The sequence below is a fragment of the Myiozetetes cayanensis genome, unplaced genomic scaffold (assembly GCF_022539395.1).
Source record: "Myiozetetes cayanensis isolate MyiCay16 unplaced genomic scaffold, myiCay2020 scf9, whole genome shotgun sequence".
Classification (NCBI taxonomy): Eukaryota; Metazoa; Chordata; class Aves; order Passeriformes; family Tyrannidae; genus Myiozetetes; species Myiozetetes cayanensis.
Window position 1 is genome coordinate 29,052,629 of NW_026088185.1, and position 16,611 is coordinate 29,069,239.

At 50.2% G+C, this 16,611-nt stretch overlaps 1 protein-coding gene across 11 annotated transcripts in view; it reads right to left on the bottom strand.

Annotated features, from left to right (window-relative positions):
* Positions 1-16,611, bottom strand: part of MUC13 (mucin 13, cell surface associated) — a 33,498-nt gene that overhangs the window by 7,622 nt on the left and 9,265 nt on the right. For 7 of the 11 annotated variants that reach the window (XM_050340402.1, XM_050340399.1, XM_050340395.1 and 4 more), the window contains 6 exons: positions 16,405-16,467; positions 15,094-15,156; positions 4,558-4,683; positions 3,544-3,650; positions 1,872-1,930; positions 392-540 (listed from right to left, as the gene is read on the bottom strand). In XM_050340402.1, coding sequence (XP_050196359.1) covers positions 392-540; positions 1,872-1,930; positions 3,544-3,650; positions 4,558-4,683; positions 15,094-15,156; positions 16,405-16,467 — 567 coding nt within the window. The remainder of the gene's footprint in view (positions 1-391; positions 541-1,871; positions 1,931-3,543; positions 3,651-4,557; positions 4,684-15,093; positions 15,157-16,404; positions 16,468-16,611) is intronic. The other 4 variants (XM_050340401.1, XM_050340400.1, XM_050340397.1 and 1 more) reach the window with 1 other exon arrangement.

Below are 16,611 nucleotides of genomic sequence, written 5' to 3' on the forward strand. Positions count from 1 at the left end.
GAAGAAGTCTAAAGAGAGTTTCATCCTATTTTTCCAGTAAAATACTGGCTTAGTCTCAGAAGCACAATATATGTCTGTATATATTTTATCCTGATTTTTGCCACCACTTAACACTCAGCAGGTTAAAATCAACATGCCATTGCTTACTTGGGAATAAGTATTTTCCTTCTCTTCTTTACACAGGAAGTAGAAAGCCTTAGTAAGACAAAAAAGCCTAGCACCACATGGTTGAATCTTCAAAATTACACAAGACTGAGCATTAAGCTCCTTAAAATCAGCAAGGCTTATGCTTTGATGGGCTTTTATGCACACAGAAATCCTCCAACCAGGTTGGAAGATAGGAACCTCTGTTTCTGCTGATTATATACTTCCACAGTAAGGAGTTACATACCTTTGTAAGAAGAGACATAGGACGGACTTTCAGTTATTGCTTTCATTACTGCATCAGAAACTGATTGATTGGTCACATCTGAGTTCTCCTTAAACAGGTTTATCACAGTTATGTCTGTTTGAGAATCAGCTCTGATTTCTTTTTGAGGTCTGAAAAGTACAGATAGTACCATTTAAAAGTTTCATATAATGCATATGGATAGCAAAGACAAGAGAAATTTTCTGCCAAATCTCCCTCTCTCCCCTAGCAGAATTCTTTCTTCCCATGGTGTGGGTAATTGCCAAGACACTTGAAAATGAGTTTAAGTCTAGCTTAGGAATACAGTAACAGCCATCTTTGCAGTAGATCCAGATATAAATAGGTAGCTGTTGGATTTAATGCTATCAACATTGCTCTTTGTGTGCTGTTGACACACAGCTGACATTTTTTAACTAAGCTAACCTCAAGTCACCTGCAGTGTGGAAGACCTTATCTGTTAGGCCCTAACTTTCACATACTTGCATCAGCCTGTGGTGTCATCCAGGCATGATGTGGAGAACCCATCCTGAAGCATGGTGAGGATAATTCAGGATATGACCACAGTGAATTCAGAAGGGTCTGTTTGCAGTGTAGAGGTATCTATGCCAACTGCACACTAGCTGAGCTGGGTTCAGCTAGACATCAATCTCTTGGGATAAGGTGGAAAACAGCAGTGACTACCCTGTTCTTCAGTTAAACGTCACACTGCTGGGATATGCACACAAATATCTCTAAGTGGCAGATTGCTGTAGTGCCTGGAGATGTTACTGTGCCCTGCGTGTTTGTCACAACTGCTCTGTTTGAAGTTACTGCCCTCACAACTCTACTGGAACAACACTCTGCTTAACTGCTTAAACCATGGGGTTGACTGAAAGGGATGTGGCTTAGGAACCACTCATAAAGAAGCTGGCAGAACTCTGGGGACAGTAACCTCTAAGAGATGGGGACGAGAAGAGAGGGACATCCACCTAGACCAGCAAAGGACCTATTTCCACAGCTACAGTCACCACAGCTCATTTAATTCAACCTGCCATCAGGAGGGACCAACAAATGCAGAGTGAGATGCATTTTGTATGCCTTCTGTAAAGAAGGGTGTTTTTTAAATTAACTGGGAGTTCTGAGTTGGATCTGCAAGTGTTCATAGGAACCTCAAAGTTAACTGTTACTGCTTATAGCATAGTTATATCATAGTTATAGCATAGTGCTATATCCTACATGGTGCTAAAAGTAGGACATCCACTGTGGAGCTATGTGAGCCAGCCCATTTCACAGACATTTTGGGGGAAAAATGGGGCCAACATCCCAGAAACTTTAAAAATATGAAAAGAATGTCCTTCTTTAAGGGAAAGCATTCTGAACTGAACTTGTCCCATATTCTTTATTGAACTGAGTATTCCATGGGAACAGATTAAAATGGGGTGTGGGGAAGCATGTACTGTGCAAAAACAAATGGCAAACTTACTTAATTTCCACAATGACAGTCTCTACATAGCCTGGTAAACTTGCTAAGGCCTTTTGAAACTATAAAAAAAGAAATGAATTGTGGTTAAAGGCAAGCTGAAACATAGACCAAAGTCACATGAACCACTGAGGCTTCAGCTGTAAAGTTTTAACCCAGAACATGCAACTATAGGCACAAATCAAGCAAGCTGATCAGTTATATACACTCGAAAGGTGTTGCAGAAGAGGAGTAGTGGGGTGGTGCTGTAGAATATGGGAGGACAGGGAATATGGGAGAGCAGTGGAGGGATGGAGAATGAATGTCAGGCAGTGCATTAGGATAGCTGGAGTGGACTGGACTGGCTGGATAGCTACAAACACTCTCTTGCAAACTCATTGCTTAGGAGGATGTCTCCACGGTACCAATCAATGAGAGAGAAGAGGGAGAAGTAGGCATCCTTTGAGATGGCAGGTGTCCCTAAGATACAGTGAAGTGGGATCATAAGGGGTTGATCTTGTGGGGGAAGCACAGCACTGGTGAAGGCACTGGGAGAGGAATGGAGTCAGCAGAAAAGTCACTGCTCTCCCTCATCCCATGTGTAGCAGGGAACAGCTAGCGGTGGCAGCTGCCTTCAACTGCCACACAAGCAAGAGGCACCACAAGAAAAGGATGTCTAATTCAACTGAAATGAAAGATAAACTATCTTTGCAATAAAATTAAAATAATTTTTTATGCTGTTTTCACTTTTGCATTCTATTACTACATTATGCCTATTCTAGTCCTACATATCGTGCTCTTTTGTTGCCATGCCATGAACAAATGCTGGACAAAAAAATTGAGGAAAATATTTTTAAACCTTCTGGAGGAACAATTTTTGGTCACTTTCTGATAAAACATTCACAATAAGAGTCAGAAATTGATAACCAGTTTTGATGATTTCTGATTAATATCTGATGAATATTTTTTGATCAGATGTCTAGTAGAGGTGCATATCTCTTCTTCCTTACTACCAGAAAGAGACATAAGCAAATCCACTTGTTTCAACACAACAGCATAAATTAAACTGTTCATCTTATTTTCCCAGGAAATCTATTACCAAATTTTATGCACAGTCATAGAATACTCAAAATGTGTAGTATCCATTTAATTAACAGCATTAAAATATTAAAATACTAAAAGTGGTAGGCTTATGGAAGAGGCTTGTTATTCAGGTATTTAGAAATAGCTGAACAGCCATTCTGAAAAGTTTGTGCTCTGTGGAAATGATAATTTTCTTAAAAAAAAAAAAAACGTTCATTTTTACTCACACCCACTGAGTATTATTGAGCCTCCAGCAAAAGTGGAGTTCAGAAATTCAGTAGGCTGGAGAACTTCACTCAGCCCCGTTGTTTCTGGAGAGGGACCGGTGAAAGATGCAGAGCAATTTATGTGAGAACTCCCCAGAATGAAAGTGGTACCACAAAAGCAGACATTAATTAAATCAGGTACTTCACTTCAGTAAGAGTCATCTGAGGGTAAAATTCAGGTCTTTTACAAATAGGTGTAAACTAGTATGGAGAGTTCTTCAAAAGAAGTAGTTTTCTCAAATGAAACTCTTCTAGGCTCCACATTAAAGGCAGTGTGTGTCCTCTCTGTCTGCATAACACCCAGTACAACATGAAATACACAGAAAAAACCCAACACTGTCACTCACAAATTCTGATACATGGTTGAACACCTCTTCGTACTCTGTGGAATTTACAATCTGAACACTCTCATTGTAATATTCATTCACACTAATGAGCCCTGGGTATACATCCCCTGAAATGAGAAGAGAGAATATAAGTTAGAAAGCATTCAAGAAAGTGAGGTTTCACCTTAGAGTTCTCCAGCTTTCAGTGATGGGGAAACACAATGCGGAAAACAATCAGTGCTATTTTTCATATACTGGAGGGATCAGTAGGGGACAAATGTTTGCTCAATCAATTGAGTCACAATGGGGGATTTACTCTGGCTACCTGGGAAGTAGGCAGGATCCTGGGCTCAATCAAATTGTCCTGATTAGGAAACTGAATAACACTAAACTGTCAGCATGGCCTGAAACTAAAAGACTCTCTGTGAGGTGTTACAACATTTAATGAGAAAAAATGTATATTAAGGACTCCAAAACTGCAGCTACTAAGCAGCTAACATGGTTCACCATATCAGAGAAAATGATTGAGTGTCAACCTGCTTCTTAGGTCTCACAAGTAAATTTGAGAGTCTTCCTTGCACTTTAAATAAGAAGCCCTATTTGCTCACACACTTGGCCTTCAACAGCATCTCAGAGACGCATTTCAACAGGTCTGTGATGAGTGTTTAGCAATGGCAAAATTAATCCAGTTTTTCAGAGGTCTTCATGAGTTTGACCTCTTTTAAATCTTCACAACTGATATCAATGTCAGGTTTACACTTGCATTGTTTCCTGCTTTTCACTCATTTCAATCTCCAGCATCCCTGACAGAGAACTCTTTTTCTAGAACATTAACCTCTTTGGCTATCACTGTTTTGTGAGATAACAATCTAGGTCATTGTAGCAGTGGCTGTCTGCAAAGCAAGGAATTGCTCAGCATTTACTTTCCCAGACTGATTATGCTTTCAGTTATAACGTGAAAACTAGGGATATGGGAAGAAAAATTCACCTGAGCAGGTAACTAACTAAAAACATAGAGGCCCTACTGCAACTCACCTTTGTAACAATTCTTATCCTCCTTGCTATAGTAGAATCCAAATTCGCACTGGCAGGTATAACTGCTCTTTAAAGGAACACATTTAGCAAAGTTTCTTCCACAAGGTTCTGTACTGCAGAAGTTCTCTGATACAAAAATGAAAGATATTGACATTAGTATTTCTATGAAATTGCAATAGCCAGTGAATATAAATTGAATAGCCATGAATATAAAGTAACTCATATATTGAATAGTTCCTGTGTACTTCTACTAAAGGAATCTACCAGGCATGTTTTAGAGAGCATAGATGCAATTACAGATCAAATTATATCTTGCTTGCTTAATGTCCATATAGTAACTGTTTTCCATATACAATCCAGCAGGATATCACTGGAGGGCTGGGAGTATGGCTGAATTTCATTATCTGTCATATTGAGCATTCACAACTCAACTCTACTTAATACAAATAAAACCAAATCAAACAAGGAAAGTATATCAAGGCTTTCCAAAAGCAGCAGAAAAAGGCAGACTACAATAGCCTGTGAGTCTTTAATACTACACTGGTACATACTTGCATTATTATGACCCAGTGTTGTGGCAGGGTCCATTACTGCAGAAACATTATTAAAATGAGGACGCCAAAATTAATTATCATGGTATATATTCTCTGAATAATTATACATTTTGTAAAGATTTTAGAGTATATGTTTAATATCTATCACTAATTTAAATGCTTTAAAGTAATTAAAAGTCATATTTCAATGTAAATTATGCAAAGGGTAGTATTACAGTTCCCTTCTAAGACACCAATTTCACCTTGCCTGGTATCATTCACTTAACTCCATAGGTATGTTCTCATAGATAAGACATTCCCAGCTTTGATCTGGGCACTTTTGTCTCCTGTGGGAGAGGATCTCAGGGAAACCTGGGCACAATCACTCATCCCTCTCTGGGGACACTGCAGAGCTCCCTGGGATTCTGTTACTCCAATCTGTGCCCAGAAGAGGCCACCTGAAGACACTGATCCTTACCTGGAGGTGTCTGAGGTGGTATTCACTGATGGGGTAGACGTTGCTACAGTTTGGTTGTTGCTTCCTGAGGAAGAGAACAGAAGAAACGTGGCAGCACTGCTTAGTATTGCCTTTTGGAAAAGCCTTGGGGAGCTCTGTGCATGCAGGAGAACATCTGAGCACATAGGTGTGGGGAACCATGAGGGGCTGTGTCTGTGACCCCTTGTCCCGCAAATGCCAGGACATGAGCACGTGCCCCACACAGGCACTGCATTCCCCCTGGAAGGAATGATCCCTCCACCTGCCCAAGGAAGAACAGCATGGCTGGGAGCATCTGTCAGAAGAGCTCAAGCAGGACCATCATGGTCATACAGCCTGTACGACCTCCACTCCCCACAGGGGCCTTCTCTCCAAGACCACTCCAGTGAAAGTTGGAGACACAGAGTCATTGACTATGCTGGGCAATCGTGATGGGAAAATGGGAATCTAGCAGGAAGGATGCCATCCTTCAAGGCCCCATGCAGGAAGACCTGAGGGACTGGGCAGGCTGTCCCTGCTCTGCATGACCCCAGCACGAGCTCTGATAACCTGAATGGGGCTCCTCAGTGCCACACTGGGACAGACAGATTGGCCAGGATGGAGGGACTGCTCCCTGGTGCCCAAAGACGGTCCCTGGCCTCAGCCCTGTGCTGCTGTGTGGCACAGCTCCCACTCTGCCCGTGTCCAAACAACTTCAGACACAACTCCCTTCAGGACACCGGCAAGGACTGCCCTGGGTATGTCTTTGCTGGGATCCTCTTGCACCCAGGCCTGCGGCAGGAGGCAAGAGCAGAAGCAGGAAAACAGCAGCCTGCATATTCACAGCCTTGATCTGGGCACCTTTGTCGCCCCTGGGAGAGCATGTCAGGGAAGCCTGGGCACAGGCAGTCATCCCTCTCTGGGACAGGATCTCAGGGAAAGCTGGGCACAGGCACTTGGCCCTCTCTGGAGTACTGTAGAGCTCCCTGGGATTCTATTACTCCCATCTGTCCCCAGATTCTGTTACCCCCACCTGTCTTCAGGGCCACCTGAAGACATTGATCCTTACCTGGAGGTTCCGAGGTGGTATTCACTGATGGGGCAGACGTTGCTACAGTTTGGTTATTGCCTCCTGAGGAAGAGAACAGAAGAAACGTGGCAGCACTGCTTAGCACTGCCTTTTGGAAAAGCCTTGGGGAGCTCTGTGCATGCAGGACAACCACTGAGCATATAAGTGGTGGAGGACCAGTGAGGGGCTCAGCAGCCAAAGCCCTGAGCAGCCTTGCCCTGCCTTTGGGCACTCCCTGCATGTGATTCCTGTGTCATCTGATGTGTCTTTGACCCCTTGTCCCACAAATGCCAGGACATGAACAAGTGCCCCACAGAGGCACTGCCTTGCCCCCAGATTGGCTGTGCTCCCTGGGCACAGCTGTCTCAGCCACAGCCACACACGTGTTCCCCCTGGCAGGAAAGCTCCCCCCATCTGCCCAAGGAAGCACAGCATGGCCAGGAGCATCTTTCAGAAGAGCTCGAGCTGGGCCATCAGGCTCGTACAGCCTTGCCCGTGCCCCAACCAACCGCAGGCACAACTCCCTTTAGGATGCCACCAGGGACTGCCCTGGGCATGTCTTTGCAGGGATCCTCTTGCTATCAAGCCTGGTACAGGAGGCAAGAGCAGCAAGCAGGAAAAGAGTCGCCTCCTCAAATCTTGCTCCCTGAGGCAGAGAACCAAGGAAAGGAGGAGGAGTCGAGGGTATTCCCAGCCTTGATCTGGGCACTTTTGTCTCCTGTGGGAGAGGATCTCAGGGAAACCTGGGCACAATCACTCATCCCTCTCTGGGGACACTGCAGAGCTCCCTGGCATTCTGTTACTCCCATCTGTGCCCAGAAGGGGCCACCTCAAGAGACTGCTCCTTACCTGGAGGTGTTGAGGTGGTATTCACTGATGGGGCAGACGTTGCTGCAGTTTGGTTGTTGCTTCCTGATGAAGAGAACAGAAGAAACGTGGCAGCACTGCTTAGCATTGTCTGTTGGAAAAGCCTTGGGGAGCTCTGTGCATGCAGGACAACCACTGAGCATCTAAGTGGTGGGAAACCATGAGGGGCTCAGCAGGCAAAGCCCTGTGCAGTCCTTCTCTGCCTTGGGCATCCCTGCATGTGATGCCTGTGTCATCTGATGTGTCTGTGACCCCTTGTCCCACAAATGCCAGGACATGAACAATTGCCCCACACAGACACTGCATTCCCCCCAGGTTAGCTGTGCTCCCTGGCCACAGCTGTCTCAGCCACAGCCACACACGTGTTCCTCTTTGCTGGATAGATCTGTACATCCACCCAAGGAAGCACCACAGGGCCAGGAACATCTGTCAGAAGAGCTCGAGCTGGGCCATCAGGCTTGTACAGCCTGCACACCATCCACTCCCTGTAGGGGCCTTCTCCCCAGGATCATTCCACTGAAAGTTGGAGGCACAGGGTCATTGACTATGCTGGATAATTGTGATTGGAAAATTAGAATCTGGCAGGAAGGATGCAATCCTCCATAGCCCTCACGCAGGAAAAGCTGAGGGACTGGGGAGGCTGCCCCTCCTCTGCATGACCCCAGCTGTTGTTTCAACCTTGCTGGGTTGAAATGGGGAGTTGGCAGGAAGGTTGCAATCCTCCAAGGCCCCCATGCAGGAAGAGCTCCACTGCGTGACCCCAGCAGGATGTTCAACCCACCAGGATGGGGCTCCTCAGCACCACACTGGGACAGGCAGCTTGGCCAGGATGGAGGATGTCAGGGAGGGACTGCTCCCTGGTGCCCAAACACGGTCCTTGGCCTCAGCCTCGTGCTGCTGTGTGGCACAGCTCACTCCCTGCCATGCTCCAACCCACCTCAGGCACAATTCCCTTTAGGGCACCAGCAGGGACTTCCCTGGACATGTCTTGTCAGGGATACTCTTGCACCAAGGCCTGGTACAGGAGGTGAGAGCAGCAAGCAAGGAAAAGAGTGCTCGCCTCTGATCTTCCCCAACATTTGAATCTTGCAGCAAGGAGCAGCAGGAAAATGAGGAGGAGTCGAAGGTATTCACAGCTTTGATCAGGGAACCTTTGTCTCCCTGTGGGAGAGCATCTCAGGAAACCTGGGCACAGGCACTCATCCCTCTCTGGGGGCACTGCAGAGCTCCCTGGGATTAAGTTACTCCCATCTGTGCCCAGAAGGGGCCACCTGAAGAGATTGTTCCTTACCTGGACTTTCTGAGGTGGTATTCACTGATGGGGGAGGCGTTGCTACAGTTTGGTTGTTGCCTCCTGATGAAGAGAACAGAAGAAACGTGGCAGCACTGCTTAGTATTGCCTTTTGGAAAAGCCTTGGGAGCTCTGTGCATGCAGGACAACCACTGAGCATATAAGTGGTGGAGGACCAGTGAGGGGCTCAGCAGCCAAAGCCCTGAGCAGTCCTTGCTCTGCCTTTGGGCACTGCCTGCATGTGATTCCTGTTTCATCTGATGTGTCTGTGACCCCTTGTCCCACAAATGCCAGGACATGAACAAGTGCCCCACACAGACACTGCCTTGCCCCCAGATTAGCTGTGCTCCCTGGGCACAGCTGTCTCAGCCACAGCCACACACGTGTTCCCCCTGGCTGGAATAGCTCCGTCCATCTGCCCAAGGAAGCACAGCATGGCCAGGAGCATCTTTCAGAAGAGCTCGAGCTGGGCCATCAGGCTTGTACAGCCTGCACACCATCCACTCCCTGTAGGGGCCTTCTCCCCAGGATCATTCCACTGAAAGTTGGAGGTACAGGGTCATTGACTATGCTGGATAATTGTGATTGGAAAATTAGAATCTGGCAGGAAGGATGCAATCCTCCATAGCCCTCACGCAGGAAAAGCTGAGGGACTGGGGAGGCTGCCCCTCCTCTGCATGACTCCAGCTGTTGTTTCAACCTTGCTGGGTTGAAATGGGAGTTGGCAGGAAGGTTGCAATCCTCCAAGGCCCCCATGCAGGAAGAGCTCCACTGCGTGACCCCAGCAGGATGTTCAACCCACCAGGATGGGGCTCCTCAGCACCACACTGGGACAGGCAGCTTGGCCAGGATGGAGGATCAAAAGGGAGGGACTGCTCCCTGGTGCCCAAACACGGTCCTTGGCCTCAGCCTCGTGCTGCTGTGTGGCCCAGCTCACTCCCTGCCATGCTCCAACCAACCTCAGGCACAATTCCCTTTAGGGCACCAGCAGGGACTTCCCTGGACATGTCTTGTCAGGGATACTCTTGCTACCAAGGCCTGGTACAGGAGGTGAGAGCAGCAAGCAAGGAAAAGAGTGCTTGCCTCTGATCTTCCCCAACATTTGAATCTTGCAGCAAGGAGCAGCAGGAAAATGAGGAGGAGTCGAAGGTATTCACAGCTTTGATCTGGGAACCTTTGTCTCCCTGTGGGAGAGCATCTCAGGGAAACCTGGGCACAGGCACTCATCCCTCTCTGGGGACACTGCAGAGCTTCCTGGCATTCTGTTACTCCCATCTCTCCCCAGAAGGGGCCACCTGAAGACATTGATCCTTACCTGGAGGTGTTGAGGTGGTATTCACTGATGGGGCAGGCGTTGCTGCAGTTTGGTTGTTGCTTCCTGAGGAAGAGAAGAGAAGAAACGTGGCAGCACTGCTTAGCATTGCCTTTTGGAAAAGCCTTGGGGAGCTCTGTGTGTACAGGACAACATCTGAGCACGTAGCTAGTGGGGGACCAGTGAGGGGCTCAGCAGCCAAAGCCCTGAGCAGACTTGTCCTGCCTTTGGGCACTCCCTCCATGTGATTCCTGTGTCATCTGATGTGTCTGTGACCCCTTGTCCCACAACTGCCAGGACATGAACAAGTGCCCCACAGAGGCACTGCCTTGCCCCCAGATTGGCTGTGCTCCCTGGGCACAGCTGTCTCAGCCACAGCCACACACGTGTTCCCCCTGGCAGGAATGCTCCCCCATCTGCCCAAGGAAGCACAGCATGGCCGGGAGCATCTTTCAGAAGAGCTCGAGCTGGGCCATCAGGCTCGTACAGCCTTGCCCGTGCTCCAACCAACCGCAGGCACAACTCCCTTTAGGATGCCAGCAGGGACTGCCCTGGGCATGTCTTTGCAGGGATCCTCTTGCTATCAGGCCTGGTATAGGAGGCAAGAGCAGCAAGCAAGGAAAAGGCTTGCCTCCTCAAATCTTGCTCCCTGAGGCAGAGAACCAAGGAAAGGAGGAGGAGTCGAGGGTATTCCCAGCTTTGATCTGGGCACTTTTGTCTCCTGTGGGAGAGGATCTCAGGGAAACCTGGGCACAATCACTCATCCCTCTCTGGGGACACTGCAGAGCTCCCTGGCATTCTGTTACTCCCATCTGTGCCCAGAAGGGGCCACCTGAAGACATTGATCCTTACCTGGAGGTGTTGAGGTGGTATTCACTGATGGGGCAGGCGTTGCTGCAGTCTGGTTGTTGCTTCCTGAGGAAGAGAACAGAAGAAACGTGGCAGCACTGCTTAGCATTGCCTGTTGGAAAAGCCTTGGGGAGCTCTGTGCATGCAGGACAACCACTGAGCATATAAGTGGTGGGGGACCAGTGAGGGGCTAAGCAGGCAAAGCCCTGAGCAGCCTTGCCCTGCCTTTCGGCACTGCCTGCATGTGATTCCTGTTTCATCTGATGTGTCTGTGACCCCTTGTCCCACAAATGCCAGGACATGAACAAGTGCCCCACACAGACAGTGCATTGCTACCAGGTTAGCTGTGCTCCCTGGCCACAGCTGTCTCAGCCACAACCACACACGTGTTCCTCTTTGCTGGATAGATCCATATATCCACCCAAGGAAGCACCACAGGGCCGGGAACATCTATCAGAAGAGCTCGAGCTGGGCCATCAGGCTTGTACAGCCTGCACACCATCCACTCCCTGTAGGGGCCTTCTCCCCAGGATCATTCCACTGAAAGTTGGAGGCACAGGGTCATTGACTATGCTGGATAATTGTGACTGGAAAATTAGAATCTGGCAGGAAGGATGCAATCCTCCATAGCCCTCACGCAGGAAAAGCTGAGGGACTGGGGAGGCTGCCCCTCCTCTGCGTGACCCCAGCCGGTGTTTCAACCTTGCTGGGTTGAAATGGGGAGTTGGCAGGAAGGTTGCAATCCTCCAAGGCCCCCATGCAGGAAGAGCTCCACTGCGTGACCCCAGCAGGATGTTCAACCCACCAGGATGCAGCTCCTCAGCACCACACTGGGACAGGCAGCTTGGCCAGGATGGAGGATGAAAGGGAGGGACTGCTCCCTGGTGCCCAAACACGGTCCTTGGCCTCAGCCTCGTGCTGCTGTGTGGCCCAGCTCACTCCCTGCCATGCTCCAACCAACCTCAGGCACAATTCCCTTTAGGGCACCAGCAGGGACTTGCTTGGACATGTCTTGGCAGGGATACTCTTGCACCAAGGCCAGGTACAGGAGGTGAGAGCAGCAAGCAGGAAAAGAGTGCTCGCCTCTGATCTTCCCCAACATTTGAATCTTGCAGCAAGGAGCAGCAGGAAAATGAGGAAGAGTCGAAGGTATTCACAGCTTTGATCAGGGAACCTTTGTCTCCCCTGGGAGAGCATCTCAGGGAAACCTGGGCACAGGCACTCATCCCTCTCTGGGGGCACTGCAGAGCTCCCTGGGATTAAGTTACTCCCATCTGTGCCCAGAAGGGGCCACCTGAAGAGATTGCTCCTTACCTGGACTTTCTGAGGTGGTATTCACTGATGGGGCAGGCGTTGCTACAGTTTGGTTATTGCCTCCTGATGAAGAGAACAGAAGAAACGTGGCAGCACTGCTTAGTATTGCCTGTTGGAAAAGCCTTGGGGAGCTCTGTGCATGCAGGACAACCACTGAGCATATAAGTGGTGGAGGACCAGTGAGGGGCTAAGCAGCCAAAGCCCTGAGCAGCCTTGCCCTGCCTTTGGGCACTGCCTGCATGTGATTCCTGTTTCATCTGATGTGTCTGTGACCCCTTGTCCCACAAATGCCAGGACATGAACAAGTGCCCCACACAGACACTGCCTTGCCCCCAGATTAGCTGTGCTCCCTGGCCACAGCCATACACGTGTTCCTCTTTGCTGGATAGATCTGTACATCCACCCAAGGAAGCACCACAGGGCCGGGAACATCTGTCAGAAGAGCTCGAGCTGGGCCATCAGGCTTGTACAGCCTGCACACCATCCACTCCCTGTAGGGGCCTTCCCCTCAGGATCATTCCACTGAAAGTTGGAGGTACAGGGTCATTGACTATGCTGGATAATTGTGATTGGAAAATTAGAATCTGGCAGGAAGGATGCAATCCTCCATAGCCCTCACGCAGGAAAAGCTGAGGGACTGGGGAGGCTGCCCCTCCTCTGCATGACCCCAGCTGTTGTTTCAACCTTGCTGGGTTGAAATGGGGAGTTGGCAGGAAGGTTGCAATCCTCCAAGGCCCCCATGCAGGAAGAGCTCCACTGCGTGACCCCAGCAGGATGTTCAACCCACCAGGATGGGGCTCCTCAGCACCACACTGGGACAGGCAGCTTGGCCAGGATGGAGGATCAAAAGGAGGGACTGCTCCCTGGTGCCCAAACACGGTCCTTGGCCTCAGCCTCGTGCTGCTGTGTGGCCCAGCTCACTCCCTGCCATGCTCCAACCAACCTCAGGCACAATTCCCTTTAGGGCACCAGCAGGGACTTCCCTGGACATGTCTTGTCAGGGATACTCTTGCACCAAGGCCTGGTACAGGAGGTGAGAGCAGCAAGCAGGAAAAGAATGCTTGCCTCTGATCTTCCCCAACATTTGAACCTTGCAGCAAGGAGCAGCAGGAAAATGAGGAGGAGTCGAAGGTATTCACAGCTTTGATCTGGGAACCTTTGTCTCCCCTGGGAGAGCATCTCAGGGAAACCTGGGCACAGGCACTCATCCCTCTCTGGGGACACTGCAGAGCTCCCTGGCATTGTTACTCCCATCTGTGCCCAGAAGGGGCCACCTGAAGAGATTGCTCATTACCTGGAGGTACTGAGGTGGTATTCACTGATGGGGCAGGCGTTGCTGCAGTTTGGTTGTTGCTTTCTGAAGAAGAGAACAGAAGAAACGTGGCAGCACTACTTAGCATTGCCTTTTGGAAAAGCCTTGGGGAGCTCTGTGTGTACAGGACAACATCTGAGCACGTAGCTGGTGGGGGACCAGTGAGGGGCTAAGCAGCCAAAGCCCTGAGCAGCCTTGCCCTGCCTTTCGGCACTCCCTGCATGTGATTCCTGTGTCATCTGATGTGTCTGTGACCCCTTGTTCCACAAATGCCAGGACATGAACAAGTGCCCCACAGAAGCACTGCCTTGCCCCCAGATTGGCTGTGCTCCCTGGCCACAGCTGTCTCAACCACAGCCACACACGTGTTCCCCCTGGCAGGAATGATCCCTCCACCTGCCCAAGGAAGCACAGCATTCTGTTACTCCCATCTGTCCCCAGAAGGGGCCACCTGAAGACATTGATCCTTACCTGGAGGTTCTGAGGTGGTATTCACTGATGGGGCAGGCGTTGCTACAGTTTGGTCGTTGCTTTCTGATGAAGAGAACAGAAGAAACGTGGCAGCACTGCTTAGCATTGCCTTTTGGAAAAGCCTTGGGGAGCTCTGTGCATGCAGGAGAACATCTGAGCACACAGGTGTGGGGAACCATGAGGGGCTGTGTCTGTGACCCCTTGTCCCGCAAATGCCAGGACATGGGCACGTGCCCCACACAGGCACTGCATTCCCCCTGGAAGGAATGATCCCTCCACCTGCCCAAGGAAGCACAGCATGGCTGGGAGCATCTGTCAGAAGAGCTCAAGCAGGACCATCATGGTCATACAGCCTGTACGACCTCCACTCCCCACAGGGGCCTTCTCTCCAAGACCACTCCAGTGAAAGTTGGAGACACAGAGTCACTGACTATGCTGGGCAATCGTGATGGGAAAATGGGAATCTAGCAGGAAGGATGCAATCCTTCAAGGCCCCATGCAGGAAGACCTGAGGGACTGGGCAGGCTGTCCCTGCTCTGCATGACCCCAGCACGAGCTCTGATAACCTGAATGGGGCTCCTCAGCGCCACACTGGGACAGACAGATTGGCCAGGATGGAGGGACTGCTCCCTGGTGCCCAAAGACGGTCCCTGGCCTCAGCCCTGTGCTGCTGTGTGGCACAGCTCCCACTCTGCCCGTGTCCAAACAACTTCAGACACAACTCCCTTCAGGACACCGGCAAGGACTGCCCTGGGAATGTCTTTGCTGGGATCCTCTTGCACCCAGGCCTGCGGCAGGAGGCAAGAGCAGAAGCAGGAAAACAGCAGCCTCCATATTCACAGCCTTGATCTGGGCACCATTGTCACCCCTGGGAGAGCATGTCAGGGAAGCCTGGGCAAAGGCACTCATCCCTCTCTGGGACAGGATCTCAGGGAAAGCTGGGCACAGGCACTTGGCCCTCTCTGGAGTACTGTAGAGCTCCCTGGCATTCTGTTACTCCCATCTGTGCCCAGAAGGGGCCACCTGAAGAGATTGCTCCTTACCTGGAGGTGTTGAGGTGGTATTCACTGATGGGGTAGATGTTGCTACAGTTTGGTTGTTGCTTCCTGAGGAAGAGAACAGAAGAAATGTGGCAGCACTGCTTAGCACTGCCTGTTGGAAAAGCCTTGGGGTGCTCTGTGCATGCAGGACAACCCTGAGCATATAAGTGGTGGGGGACCAGTGAGGGCCTCAGCAGCCAAAGCCCTGAGCAGCCTTGCCATGCCTTTGGGCACTCCCTCCCTGTAATTCCTGTGTCATCTGATGTGTCTGTGACCCCTTGTCCCACAAATGCCAGGACATGAACAATTGCCCCACACAGACAGTGCATTGCTACCAGCTTAGCTGTGCTCCCTGGCCACAGCTGTCTCAGCCACAGCCACACACGTGTTCCTCTTTGCTGGATAGATCAATACATCCACCCAAGGAAGCACCACAGGGCCGGGAACATCTGTCAGAAGAGCTAGAGCTGGGCCATCAGGCTTGTACAGCCTGCACACCATCCACTCCCTGTAGGGGCCTTCTCCCCAGGATCATTCCACTGAAAGTTGGAGGCACAGGATCATTGACTATGCTGGATAATTGTGATTGGAAAATTAGAATCTGGCAGGAAGGATGCAATCCTCCATAGCCCTCACGCAGGAAAAGCTGAGGGACTGGGGAGGCTGCCCCTCCTCTGTGTGACCCCAGCTGGTGTTTCAACCTTGCTGGGTTGAAATGGGGAGCTGGCAGGAAGGTTGCAATCCTCCAAGGCCCCCATGCAGGAAGAGCTCCACTGTGTGACCCCAGCAGGATGTTCAACCCACCAGGATGCAGCTCCTCAGCACCACACTGGGACAGGCAGCTTGGCCAGGATGGAGGATGAAAGGGAGGGACTGCTCCCTGGTGCCCAAACACGGTCCCTGGCCTCAGCCTCGTGCTGCTGTGTGGCACAGCTCACTCCCTGCCATGCTCCAACCCACCTCAGGCACAATTCCCTTTAGGGCACCGGCAGGGATTTTCCTGGACATGTCTTGTCAGGGATACTCTTGCACCAAGGCCTGGTACAGGAGGTGAGAGCAGCAAGCAAGGAAAAGAGTGCTCGCCTCTGATCTTCCCCAACATTTGAATCTTGCAGCAAGGAGCAGCAGGAAAATGAGGAGGAGTCGAGGTTATTCACAGCTTTGATCAGGGAACCTTTGTCTCCCCTGGGAGAGCATCTCAGGGAAACCTGGGCACAGGCACTCATCCCTCTCTGGGGACACTGCAGAGCTCCCTGGCATTCTGTTACTCCCATCTGTGCCCAGAAGGGGCCACCTGAAGACATTGATCCTTACCTGGAGGTTCTGAGGTGGTATTCACTGATGGGGTAGACGTTGCTACAGTTTGGTTGTTGCTTCCTGAGGAAGAGAACAGAAGAAACGTGGCAGCACTGCTTAGCACTGCCTTTTGGAAAAGCCTTGGGGAGCTCTGTGTTTACAGGACAACCACTGAGCATATAAGTGGTGGGGGACCAGTGAGGGGCTCAGCAGGCAAAGCCCTGA